General features: G+C 36.1%; 2 protein-coding genes across 3 annotated transcripts in view; one reads left to right on the top strand and one right to left on the bottom strand.

Moving 5' to 3' along the window:
* Positions 1–1648, bottom strand: part of LOC117339165 (SH3 and PX domain-containing protein 2A-like) — a 43455-nt gene extending 41807 nt beyond the window's left edge. Inside the window, exon 1 of one of the 2 annotated variants that reach the window (XM_033900598.1) lies at positions 1492–1648. In XM_033900598.1, coding sequence (XP_033756489.1) covers positions 1492–1572 — 81 coding nt within the window. In that variant the 5' untranslated portion in view covers positions 1573–1648. The remainder of the gene's footprint in view (positions 1–1491) is intronic. The other variant, XM_033900599.1, reaches the window with a different exon arrangement.
* Positions 1649–3466: 1818 nt separating this feature from the next.
* Positions 3467–13841, top strand: LOC117339437 (cilia- and flagella-associated protein 58-like). The gene is given in 17 exon segments (XM_033901012.1): positions 3467–3547; positions 4475–4546; positions 5040–5069; positions 5071–5256; positions 5731–5879; positions 6113–6269; positions 6808–7002; positions 7564–7701; positions 8299–8458; positions 9205–9287; positions 9813–10004; positions 10631–10792; positions 11222–11509; positions 11787–12010; positions 12181–12517; positions 12926–13059; positions 13438–13841. Coding segments are annotated over 17 exon segments (2634 nt in total). The 5' UTR covers positions 3467–3538; the 3' UTR covers positions 13556–13841.
* Positions 13842–18652: the final 4811 nt, after the last annotated feature.

Here is an 18652-nt window from a genome sequence, read left to right as displayed (position 1 = left end):
TATAATTTGTCAAGTAGTAATAATGACAGTACAGACAAGTAAATTGTCAAATTTTCGAGGCATCTGCCCCTTTATCAAGACACGGGAAAATTACATGCAATCACATATAGACATAGAACATGGAACAGTTACACAAATATAGTGGGTATAAACAACAATAAATATCGTTATGTTGTGAAAACGATCCCCCTCGGTCGATAATTAATTCGTCGAGGCCTATTAAAATTGATTAGAAAACATCTTAGGTGTTGTACAGATGGTAAAGTAAAGTAAATAAATAAATAAATAAAAAGTTTAACAGAATAACATCGCGAGTTGAATCAATGTGATGACAGGACATGCTATGTAGTGAATGTTTTTGTTTTTTCTACGCGGTAGGTTCATTTCATCCCGCAAATCTCAGCCCAAACAGCGGGTAGTAGTGACAATTACGGGTGGCGAATCCCATATTACTGACTGAAACTTTTAGTTGCCACTGGGACTGTGAAAAGTGTCCACAATGGAACACACTTCTCTTTCATCCCAGACGATGAAAAAGTAAGGGGACCTGCCTGACAGACCACATGGGTTTTTCTTAAGGGACTCTGGTTTCCTCCCAGAAAAAAGACCGCTCTAGGCCAAAAGGAGCGAATAGACTAGTATAATGCTGATTTATTACTTGTTTCCAAATTATTAGAAAAAGTATCAAAGTTTATATGTGACAATTATAAATTGAAGCAATTTAAAATATATATAGACATAATTTAGGAAAGTGCACCCATGCATGTCGATTCACTAGAATTCAAAGTTTTTATATAAAAGGGAAGTATGATCGTGACACAGACAACAAAGCAATTGATACGGAACAATACCTACATGTATTATTGGAGCTGGGAATGTAAAGTGTCACTCTCACAAAAGGCGATTTCATATATTGTGTTGTGCGTATGATGTCAGGGGACAGCTAGAATTGTTGTACTCAAACGTACATATCTAATAATATAGTCAGAGCCCCTGATACTTGAGGGCCTAATTATTAATGAAATATATTCAAATATATATGTGACTGTAATTTATAATAGGTAGTTAAAAGCTATAATTTTGAAAGACCTCAGCTTATCATTTAATTGTCAAAAGATATGTGTAACTTACTTTTTTTATAATAAAAATTATCCCTATCAAAATGTCCGTATACTGTGCTTATATTAGGGTTTATTACCGTTATACGAAGCATTTTCATATGGTTTATTATATATTCTTTTATATATATACATGTATGTAGTACATGTTATATCTCAAACAATAGTCTACATGTTGATTAAAGATTACACGAAACTTTGTAAAAGTTAAACATCGTTGATAAATTGATTTCTACAAAACAGATTACGCCGATTTTTCTAAATGATTTGAATTATCGTGACTTTTAATTTTGAATTATGATTAGTCTACCTATGACAGGTGTGGTGTCTTGGAACCTAAAAATGTCAACAAATGTCGTTCCTATCAACTTACATAATGTTTACTTGGAATTCGCCGCTTCTCCACATCTGGGACCGATATTTCGGTAATCCACCGACTTTCCTTCCTCTGCATTTTTACTTTTATAATTCAAAATTACCTATACATGATGTTGATATAACTTTCTTATGGATTTACAATCGTTTCCGCATAAGTTCATGACCTATTCTGAGTCATAGAAAAGCTTCCCGAGATTTCTTCAAGAGTTGTCTCCCCTACAACAGTCCATGGCCGTTTTCCTACATTGCGGTCCAAACGGCAGGACCAGAGTTGTTCGTTTATGAGTTAAATAAATTAAAGACGAACCCGGTGTTCATTCAAGGCCTGCATTTACATTTGCGGGTCCCACAAGATATATGCTTGAAATATTACATTTAAAAATGAGAAGGCCCATACTTGGTAATATTTCATTAAGGGAAACGACAGGATTGACATGGAAATTGACATGAATAATCTTTATTCCATGCTAATTTTCTCAATATTCAGACTTTTCAGAAAAAAACAACATATAGAATCTATGTCATTTTTTAAAAAAAAAAAGGGGGGGGGGATTTTTCGGCATATTCGGCATAGCCGTCTAATTTTCTTTTGGCGCCAGATATGACGCGAAAGGTGGCGTTACTGGTCAAGATGAAGAATGTGATTGGTCAATGTAGCGGTAAATGCAAAATGCAGATATGCAGTTAAAGGCGAAACAAAATTAAGATTGAATGCAAGCTGAATAAGTGGATGTATCTATTCAAATGACACATTATTAAAAAAAATACAGTCCTGATTCAAATGCAGTCTTATTATCACAAAAAATGATTCAAACTGTAAATGTTTAGTGTTCAACCAGAGATCTATGTACTAATTTATTATCTGGCTCGTTACACCGTACATGGTGAACAAAAAAAACTTTTATATTCGTTTAACTACAAACGAAATATGAATGCAGTATCTAGGTAATAGAGATATGGTTCTAATCGAGCAGAGCTATTAATATGATAAGTTGTTCCGTGGCAGGGAACGCAAACTTTCGAACCTATAAAATCACTACCCAAAACAAATCTAAGTTGTGATTGTGATGTCAAACAGTTAAACCCGAAATATGGGAAAATTAAAAAGACAAAAAAAAAAAGGAGAGAAAAAAAAAGAAAAGAAAAAAGCCCCAAAGAATTCCACCAATCGGTTGTTATTTTTTAATTTTGGGACGTAGAGAGAGTAAATCGTGAGTTACTGAGTCCCGGTCAGGGCTCGAGTGATAAAATCGTCTTCCATCGTCATTTGTGTTATATTCAATCAAAATGGACGTATCTTTTTAGATCGGTAAGCGTTAACTAGGCTATAAGCAGATGCGGACCAGGATTCTATGTTGGAGGGGGGAGGGGACAAATCATTCAGGTGAGGGGTCTGAGAATTCTGAGATAGACGTATATATCATACATATTTTCAGTGTTTTTTTTTGTTTTTTTTTAATTTTAATTTTTAGGCATTTTCTTTTTTTCTCATGAGAAACTGTTTAGGACGTACGTAATAAATAAGCAAGGCGGGGGTCGTCCAGGTCCCCAGAAGCTCTGGCCAAAGTGGTGTATATAACGGGCTACCATTGTTTTCAGAAACTAAGTTTACGCCTCTGACATAGGCTCGTGTTACTTTATTATTTTTGTTTGTCCCTCAAATTGAAACAAATAAGGTTTGCATACACGATATTGAACTTATCTATCAAATATCGTAATTCAAACACGTGGCAAGTTTAAACTTTCCCGCCAATATATGAGAGCTCTTTTAAATTGGAGGTAGTAATGATAAGAGGTACGTCGCAGTAAGATAAATATTTTTGTCTTACAAATTAAACGAGCCCTGTTTTAGCTGTATAACCGAATAATTTACAATTTAATAAATAAATGTATGATACAAGTAGATATAATAATATTTATATAAAGAAAATACAGTACAATATTTAGTGCTGAACTATTGTTTCCATTGACAACGATTGTATACATGACACACAGACAGACAAACCCAATACGCAGGAACTTGGAGATAAAACAAATACACAATGTCTGAGGTAAGATTATCGTTATTATGGCACTGCCTACTATCTTAAAATCTGAATATATTGTGTATGTTTTAAATCATAAGTGCTTATTGTTCACATAACCAACTACATTCGATTACAAAGGATGCAATGGGGTATATTTTCATCAACTTGAATCAAAGACTTCACCCTGTGCTGTCACCAGCTGGTCACTGCAGCAGTTGAGTCAGTGTGCCTTTCGATGGCCTACACACGTATAAGTTAAACATCAAACTGTAATTGCAGTTAAGTTATAAAATTATTCATGATTGATCACACAAAAAAATCAATAAGTTTAATCAAACTCTTGCATCTTAATAACAAATCGGTGCTTTTCCGTAACATGCACTCGTCCTATCGCTTGCACTGTACTAGATAATGGTGTCATAAGCCCGAGTTTCCTCTGACCATAACACCATGTCTGACATGGTGTCAGGGCCAGAGGAAACTCGGGCTATGGTATCATATAATGTTACAGAAGAAAGTATTTTATAAATCTGATATCAACTATAGTTCCTTGGCATGTAAAACGTCCTTATTGACACTCATTCCTTCCAGGCCACTCATTTGATATATACACCAGAATATATTGTAATTGCATCCAAAAAAACAGATGGTGCTAGGCAAAGTTATGATCTTTAAATTCGTGTATCTTACCATCTCTGATAAAGAATACAGTATATGTAATGTATGTCACCAGGTTGTTTATTTTCATAAACACTGTGCGGCCTAATGAATGTGGGTATAGGGTTCGTGTCGTGTGTAGTGACCCGTGTCTATATGTATGTTATGTAGGTGTACAGTGTCCTGTCGCAGTGTCAAGTCTAAGGTTTGTCGTGTGTCTATGTTTTGTCCATATTGGGAATGAGTTTTGATTGGTTGGTGTAAGTGTGATAATATATGTATATATATTTTTAGGAAAAGAAGGATAAGGAAAAAACTGGAATAGATGACAGTGCCTTTGAGTCGCTGGAAAAGGACTTCCAGGAAGTAAGTATGAAATAAAACAACAAGACTCAACAAAGTCTTGTGGTTGACCGTTGTGCCAAACTTTGACATATAGTGCTAACTGCCAACATTAGCTTTTTTTGAAATTATTTATGATATGAAAAAGCATCCTGAATCAAACATAAATGAAACTAGTCTAAAATAAACTTTTTTTGTTATGTATATATTTTACAGATTTAGTAACTTAACATTAGGCGATGCATTGCTATTGTCACAACAAAAAAGGCTGCTGTGACAATGCCATATTGCATAAAAACCAAGCATACAAACGTAGATTATGTTTGCAAAAAAAAAACATAAAAAATGGTCCCAACAAAACTACAGGCAAAAATGAATAAATATTGGTTTTGGTTGCCTTGCACATATCTTGATTGATAAAAATTCTGGCCTTTGTTTTATGAAAAATAGCTTATGTGCAGTTTTAAGATGACCAATATTGACTGATAAACTAAACGCAATATTCTCATTTGCACAGGTCCTCCAGCAACTTACTGGTGACAGAAGCTTTGGAGAAGTTCAGGTCTGAATATGAAAAACTACACAAGGCTCTGAAGAAATCTCATGAAAGCGAGAAGAGGTTAATGCAAAAATGTCGAGAACTGAATGCAGAGATAGTTGCCAACTCAGCAAAAGTTGCAACAGCACTGAAGCTATCACAGGAAGATCAGAATACCATAACCTCATTGAAAAAGGTAAACCTACATAGAAATATCGGACTTCATGAATTTTTTTTTTCTTTTTTTTTTAATGATAGTCTTCAGTCTTCACTAATAATCTACTATGATTGTGAAATCCTTTGGGGAAAAAATTCTATTTTAATCGAATTTGATTTTAATTTACACACATATATATATATATACATTTGTCAGTAAATTATTATGAGGGTCAAAACTAGTAGACCAATAAATCTCTACTTATTGGCAAGCTTGAGTATGTTGCGGTTATTATCCCTTGTTTGTAACTAGTTTATTTGCTGTAACTGCCCGGCATACCTCTGAGATATCCATATACTCAACACGAAGTTCCAAACTAAGAGACCAACTGATTTCCATGTGACGTTGGCTCCTCCCCCTTCCATAGTAATCAATTATGATAAACCATTACCAACATATATGAAAGACAAAAACTACCCTGAGTCATCAACATCTGTACCATGATAATTCCAGGAAATAGAGAAAGCATGGAAAATGGTTGATGCTGCTCACGAGAAAGAAACAAGGGCCAGGGAGACCATTCAGTCTCTGAAAATGGAAATCGCCAACCTCAGCAAACTTGTGGAGCAGGGCGCAGGTTTAACCATGGGACAAGAACACAGGTACATGTGCAATAAAAAAAAAACACTTAGGAAACTTTTGAAACTGCCAATTTTTGTTTTTATAAAATTAACGTAAAAAACTGGTTTAAATATGCATAATTCCAAATTTTAAAATCAAATCAATTCAACATGTAATAAGTTAATTGCATTGATGTGTTCTGAGTAGTATATTCAGGTGTTAAGCAAGATCATGTGGATAAATATTGATTGTTACAATTTTTGATGGATTACAGTGTGAACGAGCTGCTGAAGATCAAAGAAGATTTGACCAAGGAGCGGGATGAACAGCTTGGTGAGATTGTGAAGTTACGTGAAAATCTTGCCCAGGCTTCAGCTCAACAACAGAAACTAGAGCAGGACCGAGCTGAGTGTGAGGAAAAGATCCAAGAGGTAAACAATGGTTTTACATTGAAACATAATTAAATTCTGCAAAGAGGGCCGAGTGGTTGATAAGTCCTGACACTTTATCACTAGCCCTCCACCTCTGGGTCCAGAGTTCGAAACCTATGTGGGGCAGTTGCCAGGTACTGACCGTAGGCCATGTTTTTTCTCCAGGTACTTCGGCTTTCCTCCACCTCCAAAACCTGGCACGTCCTTAGATGACCATGTCTGTTAATAGGACGATAAACAAAACAAACCAAAATTCTGCAAAGTAGAAGTATTAGACTTGTACAAGGTTTAAAAAGGAAATAATCTTCTTAAATAAAAAATTATTTATGTTTCGTCAAAATGTTATAAAGAAGTAAGTGTAAAATGTATAGCTTACTTTAAGTAACTATATACTGTTCCAAAAAAAATTAAATGAATTCCAGTCTGTTACCTGGTTGTTATTATATGGTTCTTTGAAGGATAAGGTAGCTGTTTTCAAATTTAAAGAATTATTTTGTATTATTGAACATTGAAATAATATTTATGATTGTTTCTGCAGCTGAACCAGGACATCCAAGTTCGCAACAATGAAGCTCAGCGCGAGTCTCGCAAGAAGGACAAGACCGAGCGTGAGCTGAAGCAAGCGAAGGCTGACTTGGACTCCAAATCTGGCGAAATCAAAACCATGCAGACACAAATTGGACGCTACAAGGAGGACGTCGGCAAGCTTGAACAGCAGCTCAAGGAACAAAGGGTGAGGTTGTGTTACAATACAGGGCTTTTTCCCACTGGTTTGGGAAGGGTCCTTTTCAGTCTCATTTTGGGAAGAAAAGTGGTGAATTGGGAAAGATTTTTTCAGGAGTAAATTTCAAATTTTGGGAATTTGGCTTTGAAATTGAATAATTCCAATTGGGACTCATTAACGGCCCAAGAAAGCCCTCAGAAAAAGCCCTGCAATATATAGACATCAAGTTACCAAACCTATTCATGGTCTATAGAGATGTTGGTCGAATCTATCTTATAAATATGAAATTGGTGGGAGTCGGAAAAAAATATTGAATAAAAAGTGTTCACTTGATGCAGGAAGTCACTTATGCTTGTATAGCTTAGGGGATTGCTATTAAACAGTTGAATAGGATTATAAGTAATGTGCTTGAGAAGAGAAGTGTGATGAAAAGGGCAGGGGTGACGTCACCAGGCTTGCCGTGTGGGTTATTTCCTGGAACTTCAGTTTCCTCCCACACTAAGACCCTTCACATGAATGGAATTTATATTTACAAGAGATTTTATTTTGTTATTTTTGTTTCTTTTTCAGATTCTGAATGAGAGGGCTCTCAAGGACTGTGATATCCTCAATACAAGATTCCAGAAACTGCAAGGGGAGTACGAAGGTCAACTCATCACTACCGATCAATTGACCGCTGAAAATCAGAACAGAGTGTCCGAACTTAAGGTAATTCAGTTTTCTAACTGTAATATTTCCATGTCCCTACTGATATGTATAGCCTATATGTAAATACTTAAGTTAAGGAAGTATGTTGATATACAGTGGGTGCTATGCCTGGAATGGAATAAAAAATAATTAAAATCTTTTTTCTTTAAAAATTGCTTTTAAAAGGGAATTCTTGTAAAAAGTTGAAAATATTTTTTAGGGAAGGGATATATTATTACCTTTTTTTCAAGGGGAGAATAAAATAGCAAGAATAATTTTGTAATTTGAAAGTAAAAATACATGTAGAAAAAAAAAGTATAAAGTTATATCATTACTTTTTTAAAACAAAAACTTTTAAAAAAATTTTCAAGCTTTTTTCGTAAAAATTGTGAAAATTTGATAAAATCAAATATTTTATAGTATTATGAATTACAAATGTAGTATAAAAATTGGTATTTTGTACATGTTACTTGTCATCAAGCTCTTTGATCAACTTAGGAACCAATCTGAGCCACTGTAAAATGCTTTTAAATTCTATCTGTTTATTTTAGCAGTATTTCTCACTGTTTCTGATGTGTTGGGTTACAATATAACGTGCCTTTGTGTTTTAATATGTAGCAAAAAGAGGATGACGTCAATCAGCTGAAACAAGAGACGCAACGTCTCAACAAGATCCGAGAGACAATCCAGCGTAAACTGAGGAATGTGGAGGACCAGAAGGGTGATGTTGAACAACAGAAAGAGACCCTGAAAAGTCAGATTATCGGGCTGGAGAGAGGTAAGGATGATCTTCTTACTCTCAATGATTTTGTTGTACTTTATATGAATTTAGATAAAAAAGTGCTGTTGTGGCAGTTTTTTTATTGTTAAAAAAAGACAAGAAAAAAACCCAACAACAATCATTCTAAAAAAAAAAGCCAAGAGAAAAAAAACAACAACAACAAAAAGACAAAAAATACCTATAAACAGAGTAAAGCAAAACAAAACAAACAAAAAACAGGAAAAAAGGAAGAAAAGTTGTGGCAGTTTTTTCGTTGTTAAAAAAAGATCCCCCCCCAAAAAAAGAACAGCAATAAAGATGAAAAAATACCTGCTGTATAAACAGGGTCAAATTATTAAAACGAAAAAAGAACACCCCAAAAAACCCTCAAAAAAAAAAAGAAAGAAAAAAGAAGAAAAATTCACAGTTGTGAGGCAATAGTTGTCCGGACAACTCCTCCTAAAGTACTACTCCGATCTAAACAAAACTTGGTATACATGATCAGTATAACATGTAGTTGTGCATCCCACATTTGTTTTTTTTCGGAAAACCATGGGAAATGAATAGGTGCGCTTCTAGCTCAGGCAGGGGACTTTGTATTGCTGTTGCAATACTATCCATCCTTGTTGTATATGTATGTGTTACTTTTAGATGGAGATCTTTTTCAATTTCATTCTGGCATTTGTTTTAGATATGAACCTTTTTATCATTTGAAGCATGTAATTTGAATTCTAATTTTATCAAAATGTGATTGTAATTTTCAGAACTGGAGGCTTCCAAGAAGCAGGCTGAGTTGGACAAGAAGCAAATTGATGACCTTGTCCGAGAGAAGGACATCTTGAACAAGGTCAGTAACTTTGTAGTGTGTATTTAAGGCTAAATGAAATCAATTACTTGGTTTTCAGGCAAATTTTTCTAAAAAATGATGAGGGAGGGATTTAATTGTTTTTTGTTTGTTTGTTTTTTTTTTTACATTTTATTGATGAAAAAAACATGGGGGCATGTCCTTTTTTATTTTTCATATCAACAATTATCAATTTTCATATATTTAAAGCTGCTTCAAAATGTAGGAAACAATGATTTATCTTGGTTCTTTGTCTTTGTTTCACTTTAATGTGCTGTAATTCTGTGATATATATACTGTATCGGTATTTTGGTGATGATTTTTTCCACACGTTCTTCTTCTGAAGTATTATGGGGGAGATTTGAGTTTTCTTCAACCAGGAGAAATATATTAAATGAGGGGCTTCTCAAATTATGTTTTTGGCCTATACAGGAATTCTCTGTTTTTGTCATATTTAAGCCTTAAGTGAGATTTTGAATCAAAGATCTGAAATTTCAAATGCTGATGACTTGGTTTTGGTTTCCTCAGAACATGTTGAAGGCCATCAGCTCCACCCAAAAGCAGCTTCACCTGGTGAAACTCCACGAACAGTCTAAGAAAAACCTGGAACAGGACATCCAGAATTACAAGGAGGAGGCCCAGAAACAGAGGAAGATCATCTACCAGCTCGAGAAGGAGCGTGACCGCTACATTAACGAGGCCAGCGACCTCACACAAAAGGTCAATAGTTTTTTCTCAGGTGTCGAAAATTGCTATATCATCAGAATGGAGCATCAAGATATTAATTGAGATTATCATTACTTCTGAAATTAATTAATTACGTTTGGGGTTTGAATTTTAGAATATTCTCACACTGCAGCTGAAACTGCTGAAACATTTCAGTATTGACAAGTACAATTTTCTAGTTCAAAAGGTATTGTTTAAGCATTAAGGTATTATGTTCCAACAAATCAAAAAAAAACAATATCACATCATCATCAAAATTTAAAAAAAAAAAAAAAAAAAAGGAAAAGAAAGTGAAAACAAAAGCTGTCGCTAAATATGTATCTATTGAAGATACATGTATTGTGAAAGAAAAAAACATATTCCTTGATTTTTTTGGTGGAAGGGTACTGCCTTTTAAAGTTGCATATATATTAGGTTGTTAATATTAGGCTCTGAACAGGACATTGAGTAAAGATAGAATAAAAATATTCTACTTCAAGAAATATCATTTATTCATATAATAAAGGTGATAATAATATGTACACATAGAAAAATGTCATTTACTGCCTTTATTCAAACAACATTTACCTTAACGAATTCACCAATACCAGGTACTATAATGATCAATGATTTACCTGTAGGTGCTTGGTCATATGGAGGATGTGAAGGTTAGGGAGATGCAGATCTTTGACTATAAGAAAAAGATTGCAGAGGCTGAGACCAAACTGAAACAGCAGCAGAACTTGTACGAGGCTGTAAGAAGTGACAGGAACTTGTACAGCAAGAACCTCATCGAGTCTCAGGTAAAATAGTTGGCATTTTCTTATATCCTGTACCACCTAATAACATCAGAAGTTGTCGAACTAAGAAGAAAATAATTCATGTTCTTTCACATAACAATTTTTTTTTTAAATCAAGACCTATTTTGAATTTGAAAAAAATCTGAATTTTATAAAAGTAAAATATGAAGACATATTTAAAATGAAATATTTTGAAGATGTCATTTTAAAAAAAAATGAAATTTCAAGACATTCGCTTCATGACATAACAATTTTTTTTTTTAAATCAAGACTTATTTTGAATTTGAAAACAATCTGAATTTTATAAAAGTAAAATATGAAGACATATTTAAAATAGAATATTTGAAAGATGTCATTTAAAAAAAAATGAAATTTCAAGACATTCGCTTCATGAAGCCCAATTAATATTAATAATTGTTATTTTGCCTTTAGGATGAGATTACTGAAATGAAGAGGAAGCTGAAGATCATGAACCACCAGATCGATCAGCTGAAGGAGGAGATTCAGGCCAAGGAGGCCGCGCTAGTCAAGGAACACTTAGAACACCAGCGTGTGGAGAAAGAGAAGGACACCCTCAAGGGCGACCTCAACAAGATGAAACAACAGGCTGCAGAAAGTAAGGCCTACATTGATGCGCAGGAGGCCGAGGAGAGGAAATTACTCAAGATTATTGCGGAGGCTGACGCAGAGAGAGTGAGACAGAAGAAGGAACTGGATCAAGTGAGTCATTCCTCATACAACAGAGAAAAAACCTTGTAAATGATGGCAATTCTAAGCTGATTTTTCTTACAGAATACAAAATTATTTTTGTTAGATTCACTTGATTGAGCTTCAAAATTTAAAATCTTCAGTAATGTGTTAATTTTGAAAGGTGATAGCTTCATATTGGGCAAATAATCAAATTAGAATTTTTCGTATATTCACATGCATTGGTTTCAAACAGGAAACGCATAAATAATTTGACTTGGCCTTACAAAGACTTTTTTACTACGTGTAGGTGATCAGTGAGCGTGACATTCTCGGGACACAGCTGGTGAGGCGTAACGATGAACTTGCCTTGCTATATGAGAAGATCAAAATTCAGCAGTCGACGCTGAACAAGGGCGAAATCCAGTACAACCAGCGTCTTGAGGACATCAGAGTTCTCAAACTCGAGATCAAGAAACTTCGCCGTGAGAAAGCTATCCTCAACAAGAGTGTTGCTAACGTCGAAGACCTTAGGTAAGAACCAGAATTCTCAGATTTTTTTCGCATGGCCTGATATAGTCATGCAATGCATCAAAATATCGTGGACCTACTAAAATTTAATGTTGATTATTTTTCGCCCATTGCATTTGTGTTGACATATATTCTGACTGTGTGATGAGATACCTGATGATTTCGTTCTTCAGGCGAGAGGTTCATCACATCCAGACAGAGTTGTTACGGGAGAGGACTCGCTGTAAGGCCCTGGAGGAGGAGTTGGAGAACCCCATGAACATCCACAGATGGCGGAAGTTAGAGGGAAGCGATCCAAGTACTTACGAAATGATCCAGAAAATACACACACTCCAAAAACGTCTTATCTCCAAGACGGAAGAGGTCGTGGAGAAGGAACTGCTAATTCAGGAAAAAGAGAAGCTATACTTGGAGCTCAAACATATTCTGGCCCGACAACCTGGACCCGAGGTGGCCGAACAGCTCCAGATCTACCAGCAAACACTCAAAGAAAAAACGAAACAGATGAAAGTAAGTGAAACATCACCTGCCATATATATACTGAACATCACCTACCATATATATACTGCGACCTACTTCATTCTTCATCAAGCAAGGCCAAGTTCATTCTCATTAAATTCTATTTCATTGACCTGATAGCAGCCCAACCTTTGGTTCTATGGTTACATGTACAAGTCCCTTTGTCTTTTTACAGAAACTTATAAAATTATTAAATCTGTGTATGCTGCTCTTTATAATTTCAGTGGAATTAGATAAATTAGTAATTTTTAGTTGCAATCAGTAAAATACACAAATACGTTTAAAAAAAAAAACGTTGAAGTGTCTTTGAGAATCATTTCTATCAAATTCACAATAAGAATTACTTAATGTGATATATTAATTTATTTTAATGCAAATTTTTTTCTCCATTTTTTTCAGTCCATGTCTTCAGAGTTGAATATGTACGAGTCTCAGGTGAACGAATACAAATACGAGATCGAGAGAATAGCAAGGGAATTGGTGGAAGTGAAGAAAAAATACTTCATGCAGAAAAAGAAAGAACAACAAACAAAGTACGTCCATGAAACATTTCATTCCAGAATCAGACCTGAAAACATTTTACATGTTAATGATGCTTAATACATTTTAAGTGGAGGAGATTATTTCTATGGTAATCCACACTGGTTCAGTCAAAATATCCAAATCAAACACAAAATTCACACAACCTGTAAGTTCTCCATCTTGCATTTGACGGAAAAACAGTTGTAAATGAATTTTTTGTAGTGGTTTTCATTGATCTTTATTTGTACAACCATAATGAACAGTAAAATCTTAATTGCAAAAAGTTTGATTTTTTTAATGGAAGATAAAGACCCGAGAGGTCGGTATGGTGTTGGTGGATTTTTTTAATTCTTTAAACAAACCTAATTTTTGGTGTTTTCTGTACACAGGGAGCGAGAGAGAGCCATTACTCAGGCAGGTGGTCCTATTATACAACCCCAACGAACAGAAGGTCCGCGGTTCACGGGAGGAGGTTTCAACCTTAAATCTACAAAGACTGCGGCATGACACGCCTAAAACTGCTCACTATTCCGTCCAAACTTAAACATTTTACACTCTTTTATTTAAATTTTGGTAACACTGCAGGATTTTTTTTACACTTCTTAGTTGAACATCAGTAAGAACAAGTGCTGAATATTATTTAGAATAAATAGAGAAAAAGAACTTTGTTTAAGACCAAGATGAAGGACATTAATATTCTGATTTATCAAAATTTACCAGTGTCTGTGATATGTTGCCGATTTTGTATGCTTTAGTATAAAATCTGCTGAATAAATTCTGTTATGTAAACAAATGTTTGTGTATATTGTTAATTATCATACCCCATCTACAAGCAGTAGGGGTATTATGGTTTTTGTCCCTCCTTCTTTCTGTCCGTCTCACTCCTGATTTGTCATCACTTATCTAAAATTCGTATTTTTCTTTTTTATGTATATATTATAACATACAATTTGAGGGACCTTACAAGGATTATTTAGACATACATTTGCATTATCTGTAAGAGGTCAAATTACTGTAGGGTTATTTGAAGGTTTTAATGGGAGGGTTATTGAATGAAATATTTTCTATGAGGGTTATTGTAAGACGTATTTACTGAGAGAGTTATTGGAAAGGTATTGACAAGGAGGGTTATTGGAAATTGTAATGATGGTTAGGAAGGTTATTGGAAAAGGTATTTACTTGGTGTGTTACTGGAAGAGGTAATTTGGAAGAAGTATGTACTGGGTGGGTTATTGGAAGAGGTAATCACAGAGAGGGTTATTGGAAGAGGTATTTGCAGGGAGGGTTATTGGAAGAGGTAATTACTGGTAGGGTTATTGGAAGAGGTAATTACTGAGAGGGTTACTGGAAAAGGAAATTACTGACAGGGGTTTTTGGAAAGGGTAATTACTGAGAGGGTTATTGGAAGAGGTAATTACTGAGAGGGTTATTGGAAAAGGTAATTACTGAGAGGGTAATTGGAAGAGGTATTCACAGGGAGGGTTATTGGAAGAGGTAATTACTGAGAGGGTTACTGGAAAAGGTAATTACCGGGAGGGTTATTGAAGGAGGTAATTACTGAGAGGGTTATTGGAAGAGGTATTTACCGGGAGGGTTATTGGAAGAGGTAATTACTGAGAGGGTTATTGGAAAAGGTATTCACAGGGACGGTTATTGGAAGAGGTAATTACTGAGAGGGTTATTGGAAAAGGTAATTACTGAGAGGGTTGTTGGAAAGGGTAATTACTGAGAGGGTTATTGGAAGAGGTATTCGCAGGGAGGGTTATTGGAAGAGGTAATTACTGAGAGGGTTATTGGAAAAGGTAATTACCGGGAGGGTTATTGGATGAGGTAATTACTGAGAGGGTTATTGGAAGAGGTATTTACCGGGAGGGTTATTGGAAGAGGTAATTACTGAGAGGGTTATTGGAAGAGGTAATTACTGAGAGGGTTATTGGAAGAGGTATTTACCGGGAGGGTTATTGGAAGAGGTAATTACTGGGTAGGTTATTGGAAGAGGTAATTACTGAGAGGGTTATTGGAAGAGGTAATTACTGAGAGGGTTATTGGAAGAGGTATTTACCGGGAGGGTTATCGGTAGAGGTAATTACTGGGTGAGTTATCGGAAGAGGTATTTACTGGGTGGGTTATTGGAAGAGTTAACTACCGGGAGGGTTATTTGAAGAGGTAATTACACGGAGGGTTATTGGAAAAAATATTACTAGTAACATACTATTAGAAGTGGTAATTACAGATTGGAAGAGATATCTAACAGTAAGATTATTGTAAGAGATGTTTAACAGTAAGATTATTGGAAGAGATGTTTAACAGTAGGGTTATTGGAATGATATTCAACAGTAAGGTTATTGGAGGAGATATTTAACTGTAAAGTTATTGGAAAAGAGATATTTAACATTTAGGTTATTTGAGTGCTAAAATCATGGCAATTGAGTAAAAGCTTAAGTCAAGCACAAAATCTACATATTGAAGATGAGAATTTTAAAGCATTCATTCATATATGATTATACGCCCCTGGCAGGAAGTACGAATAAATGGTATTATGTTTGAAAAAAAAGTTTCAGTATTTCACTAATGATACAGTACTACAAGTGGGCTGCCGTTTGCTGCTGTAAAAGACATTTTTTACTAGGGAAGTATACACGTAAAGATATATGTGTTTCCTTTCGTAATTTAATGTACAGTTGCATTCTAGTGTAATATTATAAGGCTGTATACCAAGTAGGTATATCAAGATAACATTTGACCTTTCAATACATATAGGTTTAACCTCTATAAGAGGTCCTTAATGAAAACAGATGTAGGGACTAAAGGAATAGTTTATTTCTGGATCCGGCTATGGATCTTTGTTGGAGTCTAAGTAGGTATCAGATGTGTCCAAATCCAGGCTTCAGTTTCAAGTCAATTAACTGTGCAACAGTAATCGCCCTTTGGCCTTTTACTACATTTTCTCCGTAAACTTCTTTAGTGAAATGGGAACCGTTATACAATTAGAAATATGGCGGAGATTTGGCTTAAGGGTGTATGCTACATCTCGTTACGTGCATTCTCTCTTTGAAAGAGTATTACATAAGCACGTGCTATATGGACCAGCCCATACTGGCATCGTATCGCATAGTTTTCCGGTGCAAATAGTCGTCCACTGCGCAAATATCACAATTATTAACTCGTAATTATTATAGTAATACTAAAAAAAAACAAAAAAAAGATAACTAAATGAAGTCCAAAATTCAAATAGATTATTACAATATTTCAACGCCTGTTTTTGCACGACAATAACCCCGCTGTTTTGTACATTATTTTACGCGCAAAAAAGCGCCCGTGTACTTGTACTCCTTACATAACTGACCTGCAGACAACATCAGACTGATTGTACATGCAACTTTGAGTGACTAAATGTATTTTTAACCCCCTAAGTTATATATGACACCGGTTCCGTGATAAGGCAACAGTGATATGTCTAATACGATTACATGAATGCCACGTAGATTAGTTTCAAACAGACTCTTTCCCTTGGTTTACGTGGAGACTTTGTAGACTCTAGTACTTAGGGATTTCCTTGTCACACTTTATGAGAACTGACTGGTTCTTAAGCTCGTACAATGCTGGCCGTAATAACCTACATTTGCTTCAAAAGTTATCAGCTAACAGACACATTTGGTTTACAAACTCACAAGAAAAGCCGCGATTTTTATCTCAATGAAAATTCATTGTTCGTGTCAGCTACAGTCACTAAGTAAAGAAAATTCTGCTGTCAGTTTTAATTTTGTATTAGGTTGACAGTTGCTGCGGTATTACATCCTTCTGACAGCTAACGGCGACTACGAGTGACTGGAGCTCTGACAGACACTTTACTGACGGACACTTCGCTGATGGACACTTTACTGACGGACACTTCGCTGATGAACACTTTACTGACGGACACTTTCGTTACTCTCAGACACTTTACTGACGGACACTTCGCTGATGGACACTTTACTGACGGACACTTCACTGATGGACACTTTACTGACGGACACTTCGCTGATGAACACTTTACTGACGGACACTTTCGTTACTCTCAGACACTTTACTGACGGTACTTCGCTGATGGACACTTTACTGACGGACACTTCACTGATGGACACTTTACTGACGGACACTTCACTGATGAACACTTTACTGATGGACACTTTACTGACGGACACTTTACTGACGGAAATTTACTGACGGACACTTTACTGACGGAAACTTCACTGATGGACGCTTTACTGACGGACACTTCACTGATGAACACTTTACTGACGGACACTTCGCTGATGGACAATTTAATGACGGACACTTCGCTGATGGACACTTTACTGACGAACACTTCACTGATGGACACTTTACTGACGGAAACTTCACTGATGGACGCTTTACTGACGGACACTTTACTGATGAACACTTGACTGACGGACACTTCGCTGATGAACACTTTACTGACGGACACTTTCGTTACTCACAGACACTTTACTGACGGACACTTCACTGATGAACACTTTACTGACGGACACTTCGCTGATGGACACTTTACTGACGGACACTTCGCTGATGGACACTTCACTGACGGACACTTTCGTTACTCTCAGACACTTTACTGACGGACACTTCGCTGATGAACACTTTACTGACGGACACTTTCGTTACTTTGACACTTTACTGACGGTCACTTCGCTGATGGACAATTTACTGACGGACACTTCACTGATGGACACTTTACTGACGGACACTTCGCTGATGAACACTTTACTGACGGACACTTTCGTTACTCTCAGACACTTTACTGACGGATACTTCGCTGATGGACACTTTACTGACGGACACTTCACTGATGGACACTTTACTGACGGACACTTCACTGATGAACACTTTACTGACGGACACTTCGCTGATGGACACTTTACTGACGGACACTTCGCTGATGGACACTTTACTGACGGACACTTCGCTGATGGACACTTCACTGACGGACACTTTCGTTACTCTCAGACACTTTACTGACGGACACTTCGCTGATGAACATTTTACTGACGGACACTTTCGTTACTTTGACACTTTACTGACGGTCACTTCGCTGATGGACACTTTACTAACGGACACTTCGCTGATGGACACTTTACTGACGGACACTTCACTGATGAACATTTTACTGACGGACACTTCGCTGATGGACAATTTACTGACGGACACTTCGCTGATGGACACTTTACTGACGGACACTTCGCTGATGGACACTTTACTGACGGATACTTCACTGATGAACACTTTACTGACGGACACTTCGCTGATGGACACTTTCGTTACTCTCAGACACTTTACTGACGGACACTTCACTGATGGACACTTTACTGACGGACACTTCGCTGATGGACACTTTACTTACGGACACTTTCGTTACTCTCAGACACTTTACTGACGGACACTTCGCTGATGGACACTTTACTTACGGACACTTCGCTGATGGACACTTTACTGACGGATACTTCACTGATGAACACTTTACTGACGGACACTTCGCTGATGGACACTTTCGTTACTCTCAGACACTTTACTGATGGACACTTTACTGATGGACACTTTACTGAC

The sequence above is a fragment of the Pecten maximus genome, chromosome 12, assembly GCF_902652985.1.
Source record: "Pecten maximus chromosome 12, xPecMax1.1, whole genome shotgun sequence".
Taxonomy (NCBI): domain Eukaryota; kingdom Metazoa; phylum Mollusca; class Bivalvia; order Pectinida; family Pectinidae; genus Pecten; species Pecten maximus.
This window is presented reverse-complemented; position numbering and strand designations above follow the sequence as displayed.